The 20,926-nt window shown below is 37.3% G+C and overlaps 2 protein-coding genes across 3 annotated transcripts; one reads left to right on the top strand and one right to left on the bottom strand.

Annotated features, from left to right (window-relative positions):
• Positions 1-7,850: 7,850 nt before the first annotated feature.
• On the top strand, positions 7,851-8,813 carry LOC123661774. The gene has a single exon (XM_045596713.1). The coding sequence runs from the start codon at positions 7,851-7,853 to the stop codon at positions 8,811-8,813; it is 963 nt and encodes a 320-aa protein (XP_045452669.1).
• Positions 8,814-10,701: 1,888 nt separating this feature from the next.
• LOC123661521 (SAP30-binding protein) lies at positions 10,702-19,659 on the bottom strand. Of its 2 annotated transcripts, XM_045596480.1 has the most exons (2): positions 18,879-19,659; positions 10,702-10,987 (listed from the first exon to the last, which is right to left on the bottom strand). In XM_045596480.1, exons 1-2 carry the CDS (start codon positions 19,521-19,523, stop codon positions 10,766-10,768), a joined length of 867 nt encoding a protein of 288 aa, XP_045452436.1. In that variant the 5' UTR covers positions 19,524-19,659; the 3' UTR covers positions 10,702-10,765. The 2 variants fall into 2 exon arrangements, with proteins under 2 accessions (XP_045452436.1, XP_045452435.1); XM_045596479.1 differs by lacking the exon at positions 10,702-10,987 and having other exon boundaries at positions 18,593-19,659.
• Between the last annotated feature and the right edge of the window lie 1,267 nt (positions 19,660-20,926).

Here is a 20,926-nt window from a genome sequence, read left to right as displayed (position 1 = left end):
CGCCAAAGAATCAAGCCGATTCGTGTTGAACGCGGTCAAATGGAAGGAGCTGATATTAAGGCGCCCCAGCCCACAGGTGAGAGTAGTATTCCATGTGGGGCCGGATCTGTGCCTTATATAATTGTAAGAAGTCGAACCAATATCTCGCCAATTCTGCTCACGTACTTCGCTTTTGCCCCAGCAATAGCTCTTTTGAAGGATCTGGAGGCAAAGCTATACTCCTTTTTTAACCGACTTCATATATATATATAATGTATGTTCGGGGATAACTCCGTCGTTCATGAACCGATTTTGATAATTCTTTTTTTGTTAAAAAGGCGATATCCCTAGTTTGGTACCATAATAAGGAAACCAGGATCAGATGATAGGATCCCAGAGAAATCGAGGGAAGCTCTCGAAAATCCGCATAACTTTTTACTGTGTGTACCAATTTTGATGATTTTTAATTTAATCGAAAGCCGATATTTATCATATGGTCACATCGAGATCTGATTACAACTTTTGGAGTAATCTTTGATAATGCGTATTTACTTGACTATTTTTTCGTCTACCTACGTTGTATTACTTGTAGATATAATCGAAGTCGGTTTTTCTTCGTTTGCTTGCAAACACAATTATTAATGCGCTGTTCTTTATATCCTAGGACATCGATGCATTAACCCAAGCTCGGTAGCTTTCCCGCTTATGACATTTAGCTATTTTGCAGGGTCGACCAAACCAGGGCTGGGATTTGACGCCGATAGGCACGGCAGAGCACGAAATAAAATGTTCCATGGCTTGCAGCACCACTTCGGCGACAGAATCAGCAACGACGTCTGGATGGGTAGGATGCAAAGAAGGACCGCATCCCATCCCAATGAGCTGACCTATAGTGCCAAACGCATCGGCTGTCCGCAAAGAGAGGCCATGATAGGCGTGTAACTGGCACAGAACTCCGGACTAGACAGTGGTCTGACGCGTCAAGTGGGGCGTCCACGGAAATCACATAACTGTCCGGATGAGTGGTCAGCAGAAGGTCCAACAGGGAAGGCGTATGATCTTCCACATCAGAGATACGCGTTGGTGATTCTACTAATTGTGTCAGATAATGATCTGAGGCAAAGTCGTAAACAGATCTTCCCGCATGATCGGTTGTACGTGAGCCGAGCCACTCGGTGTGGTGGGCGTTGAAATCACCTAGTATCACGATCTCTGCGGATGGGATCTGTTATAGCCATTTGTATGTGCTCTATAAGTCGATCAGTTTCGTTGTTAATGCTGTGGGACCTATATAGGCAGGCATAGACTCGGGGATGGTCGTCGCTGTCTATGCGCAACTAGAGGATGGAGAGGGGTGACGAGAGCAGACATCTTCTCTGACGTACGCGCCAACTCCAGCCCGCGGTATCAACAAGTGTTCTAATTTGTACCCCGGACAGGAGAGATAAGAGGTATCAGCTGAGAGGATATCTGTGTAGTTTTTGCGTAGTCTGTGCAGCCATCATGTTTGGGGGGGGGGAGGGACGAGCTCTAGTCACCTTACTCACCAACAGGAACACAACACTGCTTGAAAACAGTGCTATTTAGCTGTGATCTTCTGTAAGGTCGAGGTACTACCCCAGTTGGGCTGCTTCATATTTTAAGCAGGAATTTTTCCTGCTGTGCCCTACCTCAGGATCAGGCAAATAAAGCATATATAGATATATAATATAATTATATAGGTGTATTTAATGTAGTGGAATGTAAGTAAATAACAAATAAATAAATAATAAATAGATAAATATTAATAATAACTATATACAAATAAATATATTAAAAAAAAACACTTACAGTAACACAGGCTGTACGAACCAAGTCGTACATTTGCGAATCAGCGAATTTATTAAATAAATTGGCTATTAATATAATAATTATTCAGTACGTTTTCGATCTATCAAGGCGATCGCGCGTGCTCGCACACCGGGTCATTTGATCATCATCAAGGATCAATAAATTAATTAATTTAATTAATTGTGATTCGGGTTTATTTCATATTAACAAGAAAAGTGTGTAGAGTCAAACAAGGACGCTACATCCTTTTATGGTCCTTCGAGCTTTTATGGTCCTTCGAGCTTTTATGGTCCTTCGAGCTTTTATGGTATTATATGGTATATTAATTTTACGAGCAAAAAACTGACATTTCGTGAGGTGAATCCTTTTATGGTGACATTTTGTGAAGTGAACTGTGGACATTAGATTACAGACTATTTTTTATCGAAGAATTTTTAGCACATCAATTTAAGTAAACATGGAAGATCTTCTATCAACACAGCAGCAGTTGGTTGGAGCTATTGAGCAGCTCTACAGCAATTTCAAGAAAGACGGGCCGGAACGCAAGACCGGTGATTACATCAGGAGGAGACTTGAAACGCTAGATAAGTATTGGGAGGAATTTCAAAACAACCACCTTAAATTATGTGGTTATAGTGACAAGTCGCATGATTATTTTGTGACCGAGCAGTTCGACACAACTAGGGAGCGCTACGAGCATGTCAGGTCCGTCATCGTGAATTATCAACTACGTGACGCCAAACCGGGCACTCCGCTGCTGCGGCCAGCGACTGCACTGGCTGGCGCCGGGCCGCCGCAGCCGCCCACTCGCGCCTCGTCGACGGCAGCAAGGACGGACAGCGCGCACGAGTCTGAAGCACATCAGGTAACTTTCAGGGCACAGGGCGTCAATAGCAGGACAGATGAGTTGCTAAGAAAGCAAGCGAGCAACTTCAGGGCGCTTCAGAGAAAGGTAGCTAGTATTAACTTAGATACGGAGTTAGATAAATGGGAGTTTGACGATTTATTAAAAACGTTACAATCCCGGTGGTCGGCTATAGATACTTTACATCTTGAAATAGATAGTGAACTAGAGGGGAAAAATCAGGAATACGATGCGGCTTTCTATCATTATGAAAGATTGTACGAAGACATGAAAAGGGCTATTAATAGGAAAATGAGGTCTATGTGTCATAGGGAGAAAACAACTCCGCAGATGGAATTGCCTATTTTTAGCGGAAGCTTCCAGCAGTGGACATCGTTCAAGGATCTTTTCACTGAAACTATCCACACAAACGCATCTCTATCATACGCGCAAAAGATGCAGTTTTTAAAGGGTAAGCTCCGAGGAGAAGCCGAGCGGTTAGTTCAACATTTACAAATAAGCTCAGATAATTACGATACCTGCTGGGAGATACTCAATAATAGATATAACAATAAAAAGCTTATTTTTACGTCACACATCAATACTTTGATGAATATTTCAGTGTCGCAACAACCGTCGTTCGGACATATCAAGAAAATCCGCGATACGTCACTGGAGTCGCTAAATGCGATAAAAAACCTGGGTGTAGACATAAGTTCATGGGACCCTTTATTAGTACATATTTTAAGCCAAAAACTAGATTCCGATACTTACAACGAATACATATCATCGTTAAAACAACCAAAGGAATTACCTATTTTAAAAGATTTTCTAAATTACCTAGAAACTAAATTTACGGCTCTTGAGACTTCACGGAAAAAGCAAGAAAACCCGACAGCGAAGTCTAGTTTCAAAAATACATATTATAATAATTCACCAACAGAAAATCGCTTAAATTACAAGAAACCTACCTACTTTACACAATCAAAGGTTTCAAGTAACAGAGTTCAAAAACCTGCACATACGGCAAAATTACCGTGTCACTTTTGTTCAAATCGCGAACACGGCTTATATTATTGCACAAAGTTTCTAGAGTTGCCTAATCATATGAAACGAAAATTTATTATAGACAAAAATGTATGCAAAAATTGTCTTTATGATCACGAAGGCAAAAATTGTTATTCTGAATCGCGTTGTCGAGAATGCGATGGTAATCATAATACAATTTTGCATGACGTATTTTGCAATAAAGTATATACGTCGAAAAATACAGAGTCGAAGGTTTCGAAATCGGACGTGGGTAATACACATGTTTCGGTAAATTGCAAAGACCCTGAAATCCTGTTGGCAACAGCCATGGTACAGGTACAAGCTCGGGACGGTACATACCATAACATTCGAGCCCTACTAGATCAGGGGTCTGAGACTACTCTCATATCAGAGAGAATAGCTCACATTTTAGGTTTACCACGCAAACATTGCAAGGGAACTATAACTGGAATAGGTGAAAAGGAGAGCAATTGTAAGGGGATTATTAAAATCAAATGTAGGTCTAATCAAGAAGACTTTTCTTTCGAAACAGATGCGTATATCATGAGAACTTTAATAAAGAATCTGCCCTCCTACAGCTTTCCTAAACCAGAGTGGCCTGCATTAGAAAATTTGCCTTTAGCGGATCCTTACTTCAATATGAGAAGACCGGTAGACCTTTTACTTGGAGTAGATGTTTTTAGTAACTTACTATTAGACGGAATTTATAAGGCGGGGCCCGCTCTCCCGATGGCTCAAAAAACGCGTTTAGGTTGGATTTTGAGTGGCTGCGTAAAAAAGAGTTTTAAATGTAACATAATTGTACATAACATCGACGACATCTGTCAATTTTGGCAAGCAGAAAATATCTCAGAGCCATCTACTATGTCACTTGCCGACCAGCAGGTCATTGATTTTTATAATAAAACTACTATACGTCAGTCGGATGGCAAGTATCAAGTGCGCCTCCCCCTTAAAAATGAAATAGAAAATAAATTAGGCCAGTCAAAATCAAAGGCCATTGCACAGTTTAAACAGTTAGAACGAAAGTTTGTTAAAAATATAAATATAGCACGAGAGTATAAATTATTTATAAACGAATACAAGCACTTAGGTCATATGATACACTCAAATAATTCCGATTCATCCGGTTTTTACCTACCGCACCATTGTGTTATTCGAGATGAATCAACCACAACTAAGTTACGGGTGGTTTTTAATGCTTCAGCGCCTTCCACTTCCGGTTTGAGCTTAAATGAGTTGATGGAAAGAGGTCCTAATTTACAACAAGATCTACAGAGTCTTCTTATCAAGTGGAGACAGTTTAGATATGGGTTTACTGCGGATATTGAAAAAATGTTTAGAATGGTTTGGTTACACCCAGATGACCAAAATTATCAAAAGATCATTTGGAGAGAGTCGCCGTTAGATAAAATGAATATTTTTCAATTAAAGACAGTGACATACGGCACCAAGGCTGCGCCGTTTCTGGCAATGATGACACTTCGACGTTTAGCTCAAGATGAGAGACAGAATTATCAAGAGAGTTCCGCGCCGAAAGTTATTGAATCATCATTTTACATGGACGACTTAGTCTACGGATGTCATTCTATCGAATCAGCAAAGCGTTTAATAAACGACATTGTTTCGATTTTAAAGTCCGGAGGGTTTAATTTACGAAAATGGAAGGCCAATAATCAAGATATACTCCCAAATAAATATAGTAATATAGAACAAATCAGTTATGACTTTAAAAACACCGAGTCATCAAAAACGTTAGGCCTGAGTTGGGACCCACAGCAAGATCAATTTACATTTACCTCAAAATTAGACTTCATGACGAAAAACCCTACAAAACGTATTTTACTTTCAAATATATCAAAATTATTTGACCCACTGGGCTGGCTATCTCCAATTTCAACTAAAATAAAACTATTATTTCAACAAGTATGGCAATTACAATTAAAATGGGACGAACCTTTACCGGGAAATATATTGAAAGAGTGGGAAAGTATGAAAATTGACTTAGAAAATATAAATAAATTTTATATACCTAGGTGGTTAGGAACAATAAAGAATAATGTCATCGAACTCCACGGATTTTCAGATGCGTCAACAAAATGTTACGCTTGCGTTGTTTATTGCAAGGTAATGACACATGAACAGACATCGGTAACTATGATAGCAGGAAAATCAAGATTAGTTCCTGTAAATAATAAACTTACTTTACCGAAACTTGAGTTATGCGGTGCCTTATTACTCATAAAGTTATTGTCAAAAATAAAAAGTTGCCTTGAGACATACCAAATTAATTACTACTGCTGGGTTGATTCCATGGTAGTTTTAGGATGGATTAACGGTGTACCTGAGCGCTGGAAACCATTTGTAGCAAATAGAGTAAAGCAGATTATCGAAGTGGTACCGCCTAGCAGCTGGAATTACGTTAAGTCGGAGGAGAACCCCGCAGACTGTGCTAGCCGTGGTTTAACAGCATTACAATTAAGAGATCATAAATTATGGTGGAACGGGCCGACTTGGTTAAAAACGCATAAAACTAAAGATCAATTTAATACTAAAATAACATTTTTTACATGTCAAGAAGCCAAAAGAACTAGAAAGATCGTAGCAACTGTAATTCATAATCAAAATGAAAATATCATAACATCATTACTTTTTAAATTTAGCTCGTTAAGCAAGATTGCGAGAATATTAGCCTGGGTCTATAGATTTATTAATAATAAACGTGAAAACAAGAAATACTTAACGTTAAGTGAAATAAAGCAAGCCAATATAAAAATCATTCAACAGTGTCAGCAAGAATATTTTATTCAAGAATTACGTGACATACAGAAAAGAAATAATGTATCATCAAAAAGCAAGATTTGTATGCTCCACCCTATACTTGATGAAGATAAAATTTTAAGAGTGGGGGGACGTCTAAAACACGCAAATATTAACCTAGATATGAAACACCCCATTATCATTCCCAAAAATAGTCGTTTATCAGAATTAATTATCAACCAGTGTCATGAACTCACCTATCACGGTGGCGCCAAGCTTACTTCCGGGTTTATTCGACAAAAGTACTGGTTGGTAGGGGGACTCAAAGCCACGAAAAAGCGTACTTTTCAATGTGTAAGGTGCAGAAAGCACACTCCGAGTCAGCACTATCAAATTATGGGCGATTTACCTACAGCAAGGATGAAAGAACAAAAATCAAATGTAAAACAAGATGACGTTAAGCAAGTATATCACGTTACCAAAACAAGTAAGAAGAATACCTATAGCCTTTCGAAATTGTTGCTTACAATTTTATTTTTTATAATGACATTTATATCAAGATCAGAAGGTTCGTTTAATATTACGCCGCTTAGAAATAATCAAAGTTTGTACTTCGACAAGATAACAAAAATGTCTCTAATCAAAGACGAGTGGCGCCTAGTCGTCTACTACGACATGAGTCCCTACTGGGAGGGGTCATTCACATTAAGCAAGTACTTAGATTATTTACAAAACATTTGTAATAGTGAACAAGAGCATTCACAATGTGCAGCGATCATGTTACAATTACATCACGGTTATGAACAATTAAATCATTATAATAATGTTATGATGAATAAGCATACTGTGCGCACGCGACGAGGAATAATAAACGGAGTAGGTAATTTAGCAAACTCTTTATTCGGAATTTTGGATAGTAATTTCGCTGAAAAATATGAGCAAGACATTCAACTCATCAAGCACAATCAAGAGCATCTCGCCGCACTCTGGAAGAACCAGACCTCAATTGTCGAAGCCGAGTTAAATGTATTGAAACGCACGGAGAACGTTATGAACAAGCAACACAAGCTCATCAACCAACGATTAAATCAAGTAGAACAACAATTATACGCCGTCAAAAAGGAAAGCTTTAAAAATAACGACTTTATTCTCTCCGCAATAATAGCCAACAACATATTATCTCATCTCAAGGACATACAGAATATCCTACTAGCCACTATGACTAACATTTATAACGGCCAGCTCAGCTTACACCTCCTGACACCTGATCAACTACGCCAAGAACTAAACACTATTTCAACTAAAATATCGAAAGACTTATCACTCACTACCTTTTGAGAACATAAGTTTACCTAATATTTATCATTTATTAAAGGTAAAAGCTAGAATGTCAACAAACTACCTATTATTTGAAACTAAAATACCTCTAGTTCACCGAGATACCTACGAAATTCATAAAATCATCGCCGTACCACGTTTAGTAAATAATAACATCATGATTCATATAAAACCCGTATCTAGTTTCCTAGCTATTAATTTACAGAAAGAGGCTCTGTTGCCTATAACTGAAAGTGAATTAAAATCGTGTCTGCAGCAAGAGTCAGGCACTCTTTTATGTAAGACCAAGTCTCCGGTGTACACCCTGAAGGACGATGAAAGTCTTTGTGAAAGGGATGCAGCCACCGGAAGATGCAGAATTTATGAGGAACCGTGCCAATCACAGTGGCATGAATTAAATCAAGTGAATACTTACTTTTATTTTTATTGTAAACAACAGAACGTAAAATTACTATGCGACGATCAAGTTTCATCGTTACCGTTATTGTATTCTGGCTTATTGACAATAAATGACGGATGTATACTGAAGTTCAAGGACTTCACTGTGTATACTCATAAACAAGAAATGAGTACTTTGCACTTCAAAGCCGATATTATTGCTCCAAACTTATCTCCGATAAACTACTTTTTTAATATATCGGTTCCGACCCTCGGCGCTACTAACGCAAGCGACAAAGACGACGTCAGCGAGCATTCGAAGCGGCTAATTCAGCTGCAGGAGCAAATCGAAGAGATGAAGCAGACTGTTCCGTTGTATGACAGCATTAGTAGCCACGACATTCATCATTATACGGCAACCTACATCATCGTTGCCGTGGCTATCGTCGGGGCAGCTATTTGGGGATCGCGCAAGATCCTCCGCAGGCGGTCGGCGCAGGCGGCGGCGGAGCGCACGGAGCGGCCGACGCTGGCCACCCCGCGGCCGGCGGCAGCGCGGCGGCGGCCGCCCTCCTCCACAACGGTTATTGACCAACAGTGTGTGTGTAGTGCGAGTGACGATAGTGTTAAATAAATAGTGTTAAATTTAATTCTATTTAGATAATTAGTTTTTTTTTTCTTACTAACAAGTGTAGGTTAAGAACAAATTGAAATCACCTTGTATCATCTCATCACTACTAACTTTTCGGTGTGGGAGCATGTACGAACCAAGTCGTACATTTGCGAATCAGCGAATTTATTAAATAAATTGGCTATTAATATAATAATTATTCAGTACGTTTTCGATCCATCAAGGCGATCGCGCGTGCTCGCACACCGGGTCATTTGATCATTATCAAGGATCAATAAATTAATTTATTTAATTAATTGTGATTCGGGTTTATTTCATATTAACAAGAAAAAGTGTGTAGAGTCGATCAAGGACGCTACACAGGCTTAAGTGTGTATTGTAAGTAGAACATAAGTGTACATATATGGTAACTAGGAAATAAGTGTACATATATGATAACTAGCAAATAAGTGTAAATATAGACATAGATAAAAAAAAAATTGAAAAATATCATCAAATTAAAAAGAGTAATAAATAATTGTGTTTGCTCGCAAACGAAAAAAAAACCGACTTCAATTACATCGACGAGTAATACAACGCAGATCGACGAAAAAATAGTCAAGTAACAACGCATTATCAAAGATTACTCAAAAAGTAGTTATCAGATCTCGATAAAATTTAAATTTGACTACATGATAATCATCGGCTTTCGATTAAATTAAAAATCATTAAAATCGGTACACCTAATAAAAAGTTATTGCGGATTTTCAAGAAGTTCCCTCGATTTCTCTGGGATCCCATCATCAGATCCTGGTTTCCTTATCATGGTACTAAACTAGGCATATCTTCTTTCCAACAAAAAAAGAATTATCAAAATCGGTACACCTAGTAAAAAGTTATTGCGGATTTTCAAGAGTTTCCCTCGATTTCTCTAGGATTCCATCATCAGATCCTGTTTTCCTTATAATGGTACTAAACTTGGGATATCTCCTTTCCAACAAAAAAAGAATTATCAAAATCGGTACATCCAGTAGAAAGTTATGCGGTATAATACAACGTAGGTCGACGAAAAAAGCGTCAAGTAAAAACGCATTATTAGATATAGCTCGAAAAGTAGTTGTAAGATGTCAAATAAATTTAAATGGGACCAATTGGCACACACCACCTTTCGATTAAAAGAAAATTTGTCGAAATCGGTCCACCCAGTCAAAAGTTCTGATGTAACATACATTAAAAAAAAAATAAAAAAAATACAGTCGAATTGAGAACCTCCTCCTTTTTTGGAAGTCGGTTAGAAAAAAGCAAGCCACGGTTGCTTAGACCGAATATAAAATCATCATATCAAAAAATTCGATCTAGCGGTTACATCGTTCCATAGCTTAATTGGCTAAAGCACCGACACGGTAAGTCGGAGATGCAGGTTCGATCCTCATTGGAACGTTCGATTTTTGATGTGATATTAAAAATTGTTTAGAATTTCCTAATGTGTGGGTAACACAAAAATAAATCATAAGAATTAAAAATAGCATGGTGTCCTCTCCTGACATAGATTTCAATGTAATGTGAAACTTTGAATAGTTACGAGTGCTGTAAAGGACTCACTATAGACGGCGCCACGGTCGCTTAGACCGAATATAAAATCATCATATCAAAAAATTCGATCTAGCGGTTACATTGTTCCATAGCTTAATTGGCTAAAGCACCGACACAGTAAGTCGGAGATGCAGGTTCGATCCCCGCTGGAACGGTAGATTTTTGATATGATATTAAAAATTGTTTAAAAAAAATCAATTTGTTCTATTCCAAAGATCCTACAAACATTGGTATTAATTAGAGCGTTTGCACCGCTACACAAGAATGATTGTTTTTTAAAGCTCAATTCGAAGTTATGAAATGTTCAAATGAAACAAAATCAGTGTATACTTTACTTCATTTTTTAGTCTTAATGTTTAAATTTATAACTATGAGTTTTTCAGTCATATTTTTGGTTTTTTCGCAATGGACCCAAATGCAGAAATGACTGTTCCTTTAGTGCCTGTGACATTGCTGGTGAGAGGTTGCTGCAGGAGACCCGGTTGTTTGATGCTGGGCTTAGATGCTACATTGGGAGCTGCTTGATCCCACTTTGATTTACGCTTCTTATCTTCATCGCTGTCAGATTTCTTAGCGACGCCGGATATAAAATCAAATTTTGATATTTTATCGCAAAAGATGCAGTTTTTAAAGGGTAAGCTCCGAGGAGAAGCCGAGCGTTTAGTTCAACATTTACAAATAAGCTCAGATAATTACGATACCTGCTGGGAGATACTCAATAATAGATATAACAATAAAAAGCTTATTTTTACGTCACACATCAATACTTTGATGAATATTTCAGTGTCGCAACAACCGTCGTTCGGACATATCAAGAAAATCCACGATACGTCACTGGAGTCGCTAAATGCGATAAAAAACCTGGGTGTAGACATAAGTTCATGGGACCCTTTATTAGTACATATTTTAAGCCAAAAACTAGATTCCGATACTTACAACGAATACATATCATCGTTAAAACAACCAAAGGAATTACCTATTTTAAAAGATTTTCTAAATTACCTAGAAACTAAATTTACGGCTCTTGAGACTTCACGGAAAAAGCAAGAAAACCCGACAGCGAAGTCTAGTTTCAAAAATACATATTATAATAATTCACCAACAGAAAATCGCTTAAATTACAAGAAACCCACCTACTTTACACAATCAAAGGTTTCAAGTAACAGAGTTCAAAAACCTGCACATACGGCAAAATTACCGTGTCACTTTTGTTCAAATCGCGAACACGGCTTATATTATTGCACAAAGTTTCTAGAGTTGCCTAATCATATGAAACGAAAATTTATTATAGACAAAAATGTATGCAAAAATTGTCTTTATGATCACGAAGGCAAAAATTGTTATTCTGAATCGCGTTGTCGAGAATGCGATGGTAATCATAATACAATTTTGCATGACGTATTTTGCAATAAAGTATATACGTCGAAAAATACAGAGTCGAAGGTTTCGAAATCGGACGTGGGTAATACACATGTTTCGGTAAATTGCAAAGACCCTGAAATCCTGTTGGCAACAGCCATGGTACAGGTACAAGCTCGGGACGGTACATACCATAACATTCGAGCCCTACTAGATCAGGGGTCTGAGACTACTCTCATATCAGAGAGAATAGCTCACATTTTAGGTTTACCACGCAAACATTGCAAGGGAACTATAACTGGAATAGGTGAAAAGGAGAGCAATTGTAAGGGGATTATTAAAATCAAATGTAGGTCTAATCAAGAAGACTTTTCTTTCGAAACAGATGCGTATATCATGAGAACTTTAATAAAGAATCTGCCCTCCTACAGCTTTCCTAAACCAGAGTGGCCTGCATTAGAAAATTTGCCTTTAGCGGATCCTTACTTCAATATGAGAAGACCGGTAGACCTTTTACTTGGAGTAGATGTTTTTAGTAACTTACTATTAGACGGAATTTATAAGGCGGGGCCCGCTCTCCCGATGGCTCAAAAAACGCGTTTAGGTTGGATTTTGAGTGGCTGCGTAAAAAAGAGTTTTAAATGTAACATAATTGTACATAACATCGACGACATCTGTCAATTTTGGCAAGCAGAAAATATCTCAGAGCCATCTACTATGTCACTTGCCGACCAGCAGGTCATTGATTTTTATAATAAAACTACTATACGTCAGTCGGATGGCAAGTATCAAGTGCGCCTCCCCCTTAAAAATGAAATAGAAAATAAATTAGGCCAGTCAAAATCAAAGGCCATTGCACAGTTTAAACAGTTAGAACGAAAGTTTGTTAAAAATATAAATATAGCACGAGAGTATAAATTATTTATAAACGAATACAAGCACTTAGGTCATATGATACACTCAAATAATTCCGATTCATCCGGTTTTTACCTACCGCACCATTGTGTTATTCGAGATGAATCAACCACAACTAAGTTACGGGTGGTTTTTAATGCTTCAGCGCCTTCCACTTCCGGTTTGAGCTTAAATGAGTTGATGGAAAGAGGTCCTAATTTACAACAAGATCTACAGAGTCTTCTTATCAAGTGGAGACAGTTTAGATATGGGTTTACTGCGGATATTGAAAAAATGTTTAGAATGGTTTGGTTACACCCAGATGACCAAAATTATCAAAAGATCATTTGGAGAGAGTCGCCGTTAGATAAAATGAATATTTTTCAATTAAAGACAGTGACATACGGCACCAAGGCTGCGCCGTTTCTGGCAATGATGACACTTCGACGTTTAGCTCAAGATGAGAGACAGAATTATCAAGAGAGTTCCGCGCCGAAAGTTATTGAATCATCATTTTACATGGACGACTTAGTCTACGGATGTCATTCTATCGAATCAGCAAAGCGTTTAATAAACGACATTGTTTCGATTTTAAAGTCCGGAGGGTTTAATTTACGAAAATGGAAGGCCAATAATCAAGATATACTCCCAAATAAATATAGTAATATAGAACAAATCAGTTATGACTTTAAAAACACCGAGTCATCAAAAACGTTAGGCCTGAGTTGGGACCCACAGCAAGATCAATTTACATTTACCTCAAAATTAGACTTCATGACGAAAAACCCTACAAAACGTATTTTACTTTCAAATATATCAAAATTATTTGACCCACTGGGCTGGCTATCTCCAATTTCAACTAAAATAAAACTATTATTTCAACAAGTATGGCAATTACAATTAAAATGGGACGAACCTTTACCGGGAAATATATTGAAAGAGTGGGAAAGTATGAAAATTGACTTAGAAAATATAAATAAATTTTATATACCTAGGTGGTTAGGAACAATAAAGAATAATGTCATCGAACTCCACGGATTTTCAGATGCGTCAACAAAATGTTACGCTTGCGTTGTTTATTGCAAGGTAATGACACATGAACAGACATCGGTAACTATGATAGCAGGAAAATCAAGATTAGTTCCTGTAAATAATAAACTTACTTTACCGAAACTTGAGTTATGCGGTGCCTTATTACTCATAAAGTTATTGTCAAAAATAAAAAGTTGCCTTGAGACATACCAAATTAATTACTACTGCTGGGTTGATTCCATGGTAGTTTTAGGATGGATTAACGGTGTACCTGAGCGCTGGAAACCATTTGTAGCAAATAGAGTAAAGCAGATTATCGAAGTGGTACCGCCTAGCAGCTGGAATTACGTTAAGTCGGAGGAGAACCCCGCAGACTGTGCTAGCCGTGGTTTAACAGCATTACAATTAAGAGATCATAAATTATGGTGGAACGGGCCGACTTGGTTAAAAACGCATAAAACTAAAGATCAATTTAATACTAAAATAACATTTTTTACATGTCAAGAAGCCAAAAGAACTAGAAAGATCGTAGCAACTGTAATTCATAATCAAAATGAAAATATCATAACATCATTACTTTTTAAATTTAGCTCGTTAAGCAAGATTGCGAGAATATTAGCCTGGGTCTATAGATTTATTAATAATAAACGTGAAAACAAGAAATACTTAACGTTAAGTGAAATAAAGCAAGCCAATATAAAAATCATTCAACAGTGTCAGCAAGAATATTTTATTCAAGAATTACGTGACATACAGAAAAGAAATAATGTATCATCAAAAAGCAAGATTTGTATGCTCCACCCTATACTTGATGAAGATAAAATTTTAAGAGTGGGGGGACGTCTAAAACACGCAAATATTAACCTAGATATGAAACACCCCATTATCATTCCCAAAAATAGTCGTTTATCAGAATTAATTATCAACCAGTGTCATGAACTCACCTATCACGGTGGCGCCAAGCTTACTTCCGGGTTTATTCGACAAAAGTACTGGTTGGTAGGGGGACTCAAAGCCACGAAAAAGCGTACTTTTCAATGTGTAAGGTGCAGAAAGCACACTCCGAGTCAGCACTATCAAATTATGGGCGATTTACCTACAGCAAGGATGAAAGAACAAAAATCAAATGTAAAACAAGATGACGTTAAGCAAGTATATCACGTTACCAAAACAAGTAAGAAGAATACCTATAGCCTTTCGAAATTGTTGCTTACAATTTTATTTTTTATAATGACATTTATATCAAGATCAGAAGGTTCGTTTAATATTACGCCGCTTAGAAATAATCAAAGTTTGTACTTCGACAAGATAACAAAAATGTCTCTAATCAAAGACGAGTGGCGCCTAGTCGTCTACTACGACATGAGTCCCTACTGGGAGGGGTCATTCACATTAAGCAAGTACTTAGATTATTTACAAAACATTTGTAATAGTGAACAAGAGCATTCACAATGTGCAGCGATCATGTTACAATTACATCACGGTTATGAACAATTAAATCATTATAATAATGTTATGATGAATAAGCATACTGTGCGCACGCGACGAGGAATAATAAACGGAGTAGGTAATTTAGCAAACTCTTTATTCGGAATTTTGGATAGTAATTTCGCTGAAAAATATGAGCAAGACATTCAACTCATCAAGCACAATCAAGAGCATCTCGCCGCACTCTGGAAGAACCAGACCTCAATTGTCGAAGCCGAGTTAAATGTATTGAAACGCACGGAGAACGTTATGAACAAGCAACACAAGCTCATCAACCAACGATTAAATCAAGTAGAACAACAATTATACGCCGTCAAAAAGGAAAGCTTTAAAAATAACGACTTTATTCTCTCCGCAATAATAGCCAACAACATATTATCTCATCTCAAGGACATACAGAATATCCTACTAGCCACTATGACTAACATTTATAACGGCCAGCTCAGCTTACACCTCCTGACACCTGATCAACTACGCCAAGAACTAAACACTATTTCAACTAAAATATCGAAAGACTTATCACTCACTACCTTTTGAGAACATAAGTTTACCTAATATTTATCATTTATTAAAGGTAAAAGCTAGAATGTCAACAAACTACCTATTATTTGAAACTAAAATACCTCTAGTTCACCGAGATACCTACGAAATTCATAAAATCATCGCCGTACCACGTTTAGTAAATAATAACATCATGATTCATATAAAACCCGTATCTAGTTTCCTAGCTATTAATTTACAGAAAGAGGCTCTGTTGCCTATAACTGAAAGTGAATTAAAATCGTGTCTGCAGCAAGAGTCAGGCACTCTTTTATGTAAGACCAAGTCTCCGGTGTACACCCTGAAGGACGATGAAAGTCTTTGTGAAAGGGATGCAGCCACCGGAAGATGCAGAATTTATGAGGAACCGTGCCAATCACAGTGGCATGAATTAAATCAAGTGAATACTTACTTTTATTTTTATTGTAAACAACAGAACGTAAAATTACTATGCGACGATCAAGTTTCATCGTTACCGTTATTGTATTCTGGCTTATTGACAATAAATGACGGATGTATACTGAAGTTCAAGGACTTCACTGTGTATACTCATAAACAAGAAATGAGTACTTTGCACTTCAAAGCCGATATTATTGCTCCAAACTTATCTCCGATAAACTACTTTTTTAATATATCGGTTCCGACCCTCGGCGCTACTAACGCAAGCGACAAAGACGACGTCAGCGAGCATTCGAAGCGGCTAATTCAGCTGCAGGAGCAAATCGAAGAGATGAAGCAGACTGTTCCGTTGTATGACAGCATTAGTAGCCACGACATTCATCATTATACGGCAACCTACATCATCGTTGCCGTGGCTATCGTCGGGGCAGCTATTTGGGGATCGCGCAAGATCCTCCGCAGGCGGTCGGCGCAGGCGGCGGCGGAGCGCACGGAGCGGCCGACGCTGGCCACCCCGCGGCCGGCGGCAGCGCGGCGGCGGCCGCCCTCCTCCACAACGGTTATTGACCAACAGTGTGTGTGTAGTGCGAGTGACGATAGTGTTAAATAAATAGTGTTAAATTTAATTCTATTTAGATAATTAGTTTTTTTTTTCTTACTAACAAGTGTAGGTTAAGAACAAATTGAAATCACCTTGTATCATCTCATCACTACTAACTTTTCGGTGTGGGAGCATGTACGAACCAAGTCGTACATTTGCGAATCAGCGAATTTATTAAATAAATTGGCTATTAATATAATAATTATTCAGTACGTTTTCGATCCATCAAGGCGATCGCGCGTGCTCGCACACCGGGTCATTTGATCATTATCAAGGATCAATAAATTAATTTATTTAATTAATTGTGATTCGGGTTTATTTCATATTAACAAGAAAAAGTGTGTAGAGTCGATCAAGGACGCTACACAGGCTTAAGTGTGTATTGTAAGTAGAACATAAGTGTACATATATGGTAACTAGGAAATAAGTGTACATATATGATAACTAGCAAATAAGTGTAAATATAGACATAGATAAAAAAAAAATTGAAAAATATCATCAAATTAAAAAGAGTAATAAATAATTGTGTTTGCTCGCAAACGAAAAAAAAACCGACTTCAATTACATCGACGAGTAATACAACGCAGATCGACGAAAAAATAGTCAAGTAACAACGCATTATCAAAGATTACTCAAAAAGTAGTTATCAGATCTCGATAAAATTTAAATTTGACTACATGATAATCATCGGCTTTCGATTAAATTAAAAATCATTAAAATCGGTACACCTAATAAAAAGTTATTGCGGATTTTCAAGAAGTTCCCTCGATTTCTCTGGGATCCCATCATCAGATCCTGGTTTCCTTATCATGGTACTAAACTAGGCATATCTTCTTTCCAACAAAAAAAGAATTATCAAAATCGGTACACCTAGTAAAAAGTTATTGCGGATTTTCAAGAGTTTCCCTCGATTTCTCTAGGATTCCATCATCAGATCCTGTTTTCCTTATAATGGTACTAAACTTGGGATATCTCCTTTCCAACAAAAAAAGAATTATCAAAATCGGTACATCCAGTAGAAAGTTATGCGGTATAATACAACGTAGGTCGACGAAAAAAGCGTCAAGTAAAAACGCATTATTAGATATAGCTCGAAAAGTAGTTGTAAGATGTCAAATAAATTTAAATGGGACCAATTGGCACACACCACCTTTCGATTAAAAGAAAATTTGTCGAAATCGGTCCACCCAGTCAAAAGTTCTGATGTAACATACATTAAAAAAAAAATAAAAAAAATACAGTCGAATTGAGAACCTCCTCCTTTTTTGGAAGTCGGTTAGAAAAAAGCAAGCCACGGTTGCTTAGACCGAATATAAAATCATCATATCAAAAAATTCGATCTAGCGGTTACATCGTTCCATAGCTTAATTGGCTAAAGCACCGACACGGTAAGTCGGAGATGCAGGTTCGATCCTCATTGGAACGTTCGATTTTTGATGTGATATTAAAAATTGTTTAGAATTTCCTAATGTGTGGGTAACACAAAAATAAATCATAAGAATTAAAAATAGCATGGTGTCCTCTCCTGACATAGATTTCAATGTAATGTGAAACTTTGAATAGTTACGAGTGCTGTAAAGGACTCACTATAGACGGCGCCACGGTCGCTTAGACCGAATATAAAATCATCATATCAAAAAATTCGATCTAGCGGTTACATTGTTCCATAGCTTAATTGGCTAAAGCACCGACACAGTAAGTCGGAGATGCAGGTTCGATCCCCGCTGGAACGGTAGATTTTTGATATGATATTAAAAATTGTTTAAAAAAAATCAATTTGTTCTATTCCAAAGATCCTACAAACATTGGTATTAATTAGAGCGTTTGCACCGCTACACAAGAATGATTGTTTTTTAAAGCTCAATTCGAAGTTATGAAATGTTCAAATGAAACAAAATCAGTGTATACTTTACTTCATTTTTTAGTCTTAATGTTTAAATTTATAACTATGAGTTTTTCAGTCATATTTTTGGTTTTTTCGCAATGGACCCAAATGCAGAAATGACTGTTCCTTTAGTGCCTGTGACATTGCTGGTGAGAGGTTGCTGCAGGAGACCCGGTTGTTTGATGCTGGGCTTAGATGCTACATTGGGAGCTGCTTGATCCCACTTTGATTTACGCTTCTTATCTTCATCGCTGTCAGATTTCTTAGCGACGCCGGATATAAAATCAAATTTTGATATTTTATCTCTCTTCTCTCTTTCACGTTTGTCCATTTCCAGTCTCTGAACTTTAGAAAGCTCATCATAGTATGATTCTTTACCCCATTTCAGGGGATCGTATATCTCTGGAGGATAATTAGTATCCAACTCATTTATGTCACAAAATTGTATAAGTTTCTCGTATATACTCGGATTCCTAAAATTCTTTTTGTCCTGTATTATTCTATTCATGTCTAAGCCTTCTGTCTGCATCCGATTGTAGAACTTTGCTATTATATCTTGTAATTCTTTTGGACACTTTCCCGGTGGTTCTGGAGGTATAACGACTCCGTCTTCTGTATCCTCGGGTTCAGAACGAGGCACAGCTTCATCGGTGTCAGTTTCCATTGAAAGTCTCCTCATGTCGTCTTGGTTTTCTGCACTCGGTGATACAGGCTCCTCGTCGGAAACAATCGTGTCGTCAACATACGAAACTAGTCTTCGTTTAGGAGATACGGGCGCGGAGGTTGTCTGTTTAGCCTCTTCGACGATTTTCGGGCTTGCGGGTAATGATTGTGTGGCAGTGACATCTTCTTTGTCTGGAGTTTGCTGTCCATCTTCCATATCCTCTTCTCCTTCGGAGTCCGTGTATGTCGCGGTGAGAGAAGCTAACGCCTGAGAATTCATTTTGAAGCGATTCTAAGTGCAATAACAGTAAATTCTTTTTTAAATATAATTTTAAGTGATTAATTTTCTATTAAAAATTTTTAAATACATGTTTCGCATGTTATTTTAGCTGTCAAAACTTTCGTAACATAAGACAAACGTCAGCTCGCTAGTTATTTGACTTTGACTTCATGCAGTACATTCAATGTACATTCCGTTCAAATGGTTTCAGGCAGAGGTAACCTTTAGAAATAAAGTATGGTGTGAAAAATAAATGGATACAAAGTTTTAATAACAACTGAAACTATATTTGGAAGCCATATTGTATTTTAAATAATTTTATTGCTTACTTATTTAAGTAAAACTACCATTAATTTTCAATTTAATAATTATGTTAATTTTACTGAAAGATAAAAAATACATAGAAAGACAAAGATGTTTATAGAAAGATATATCTGGTAAGATATTTTAGAAAAAAAATATTATATAATCCTAAGTATAAAAAAGAACTAAAATTTATATTTTGTTGTAGTTTCAAAACTGAAGATATGCTACATCTGCAAAAATAATCGCAATGCTGTTTTCTGTCAGAATTTCTGAAGCAATTGACGTTAGCTAGCTACTTATATAGGTATACAATCAGTGTTGCCAACTTAGTGGATTTTCCACTAGATCTGGTGGTTTAGACACCCCTTTTGGCGGGAAAAAATTGGTTTTAGTGGCTAGTGGATTTTTTAGTGGTTTAAGTTTATTCCAGTTAGTGGTAAGCTTCATAGCTTACCACTAAAGAATGATCTAGTATTTTTCTAGGATTTTTTTACAGGCACACACAACAGGCAAAAATGGTATATTTTGTTGTGTAGGCAACACCGAACGAATTCAAGCCTGTCGGCTGTTGGGAATTCCCCAAAAATTGTTTATGAATTTCTTGAATGAACATAAACTTTATATGTTCAACTATTGGTTAATTTTGATTTGATTCGAAAGACCAAGTTGTTATTTGTTTACTCAGTCGTCAGTCAGTTCAGTGAACAGTACAGTTCTCTATTGGTTCGCTATCGTTCTCTAATCTGTAAATGATACTTACTTCTCAATCTTGCTTTAATTTGTTTTTAAACTGTTTAGCGCTGTAAAATTATTTTTGAAATAGTTTTAAATAGTATTTGATAATGCTCAAGCCACAGTACACCAAAAAGTTTCGAGATTGTTGGTTACGTGACGTTGTTACAGAGATATCGTGGTTGAAGTTTTGAGGTTCGATTTTTAAATCGGAAAAAATTAACCTACCACCTTTGAGGTTAGAATAACGCTTGGCTCCGGTGCTGCGGGAAGTGCAGCCCTTCCGAGGGCTGCCTTCCCTCCGCGCATCCGGCTTAAAAAAATACTAAGTATATATATACTTAGAGGTAAGGCAGACCAAGACC

The sequence above is a fragment of the Melitaea cinxia genome, chromosome 17, assembly GCF_905220565.1.
Source record: "Melitaea cinxia chromosome 17, ilMelCinx1.1, whole genome shotgun sequence".
In the NCBI taxonomy this organism is placed as follows: domain Eukaryota; kingdom Metazoa; phylum Arthropoda; class Insecta; order Lepidoptera; family Nymphalidae; genus Melitaea; species Melitaea cinxia.
Note: the sequence above shows the minus strand (reverse complement) of the source record. Positions and strands in the feature narration are given on the sequence as shown.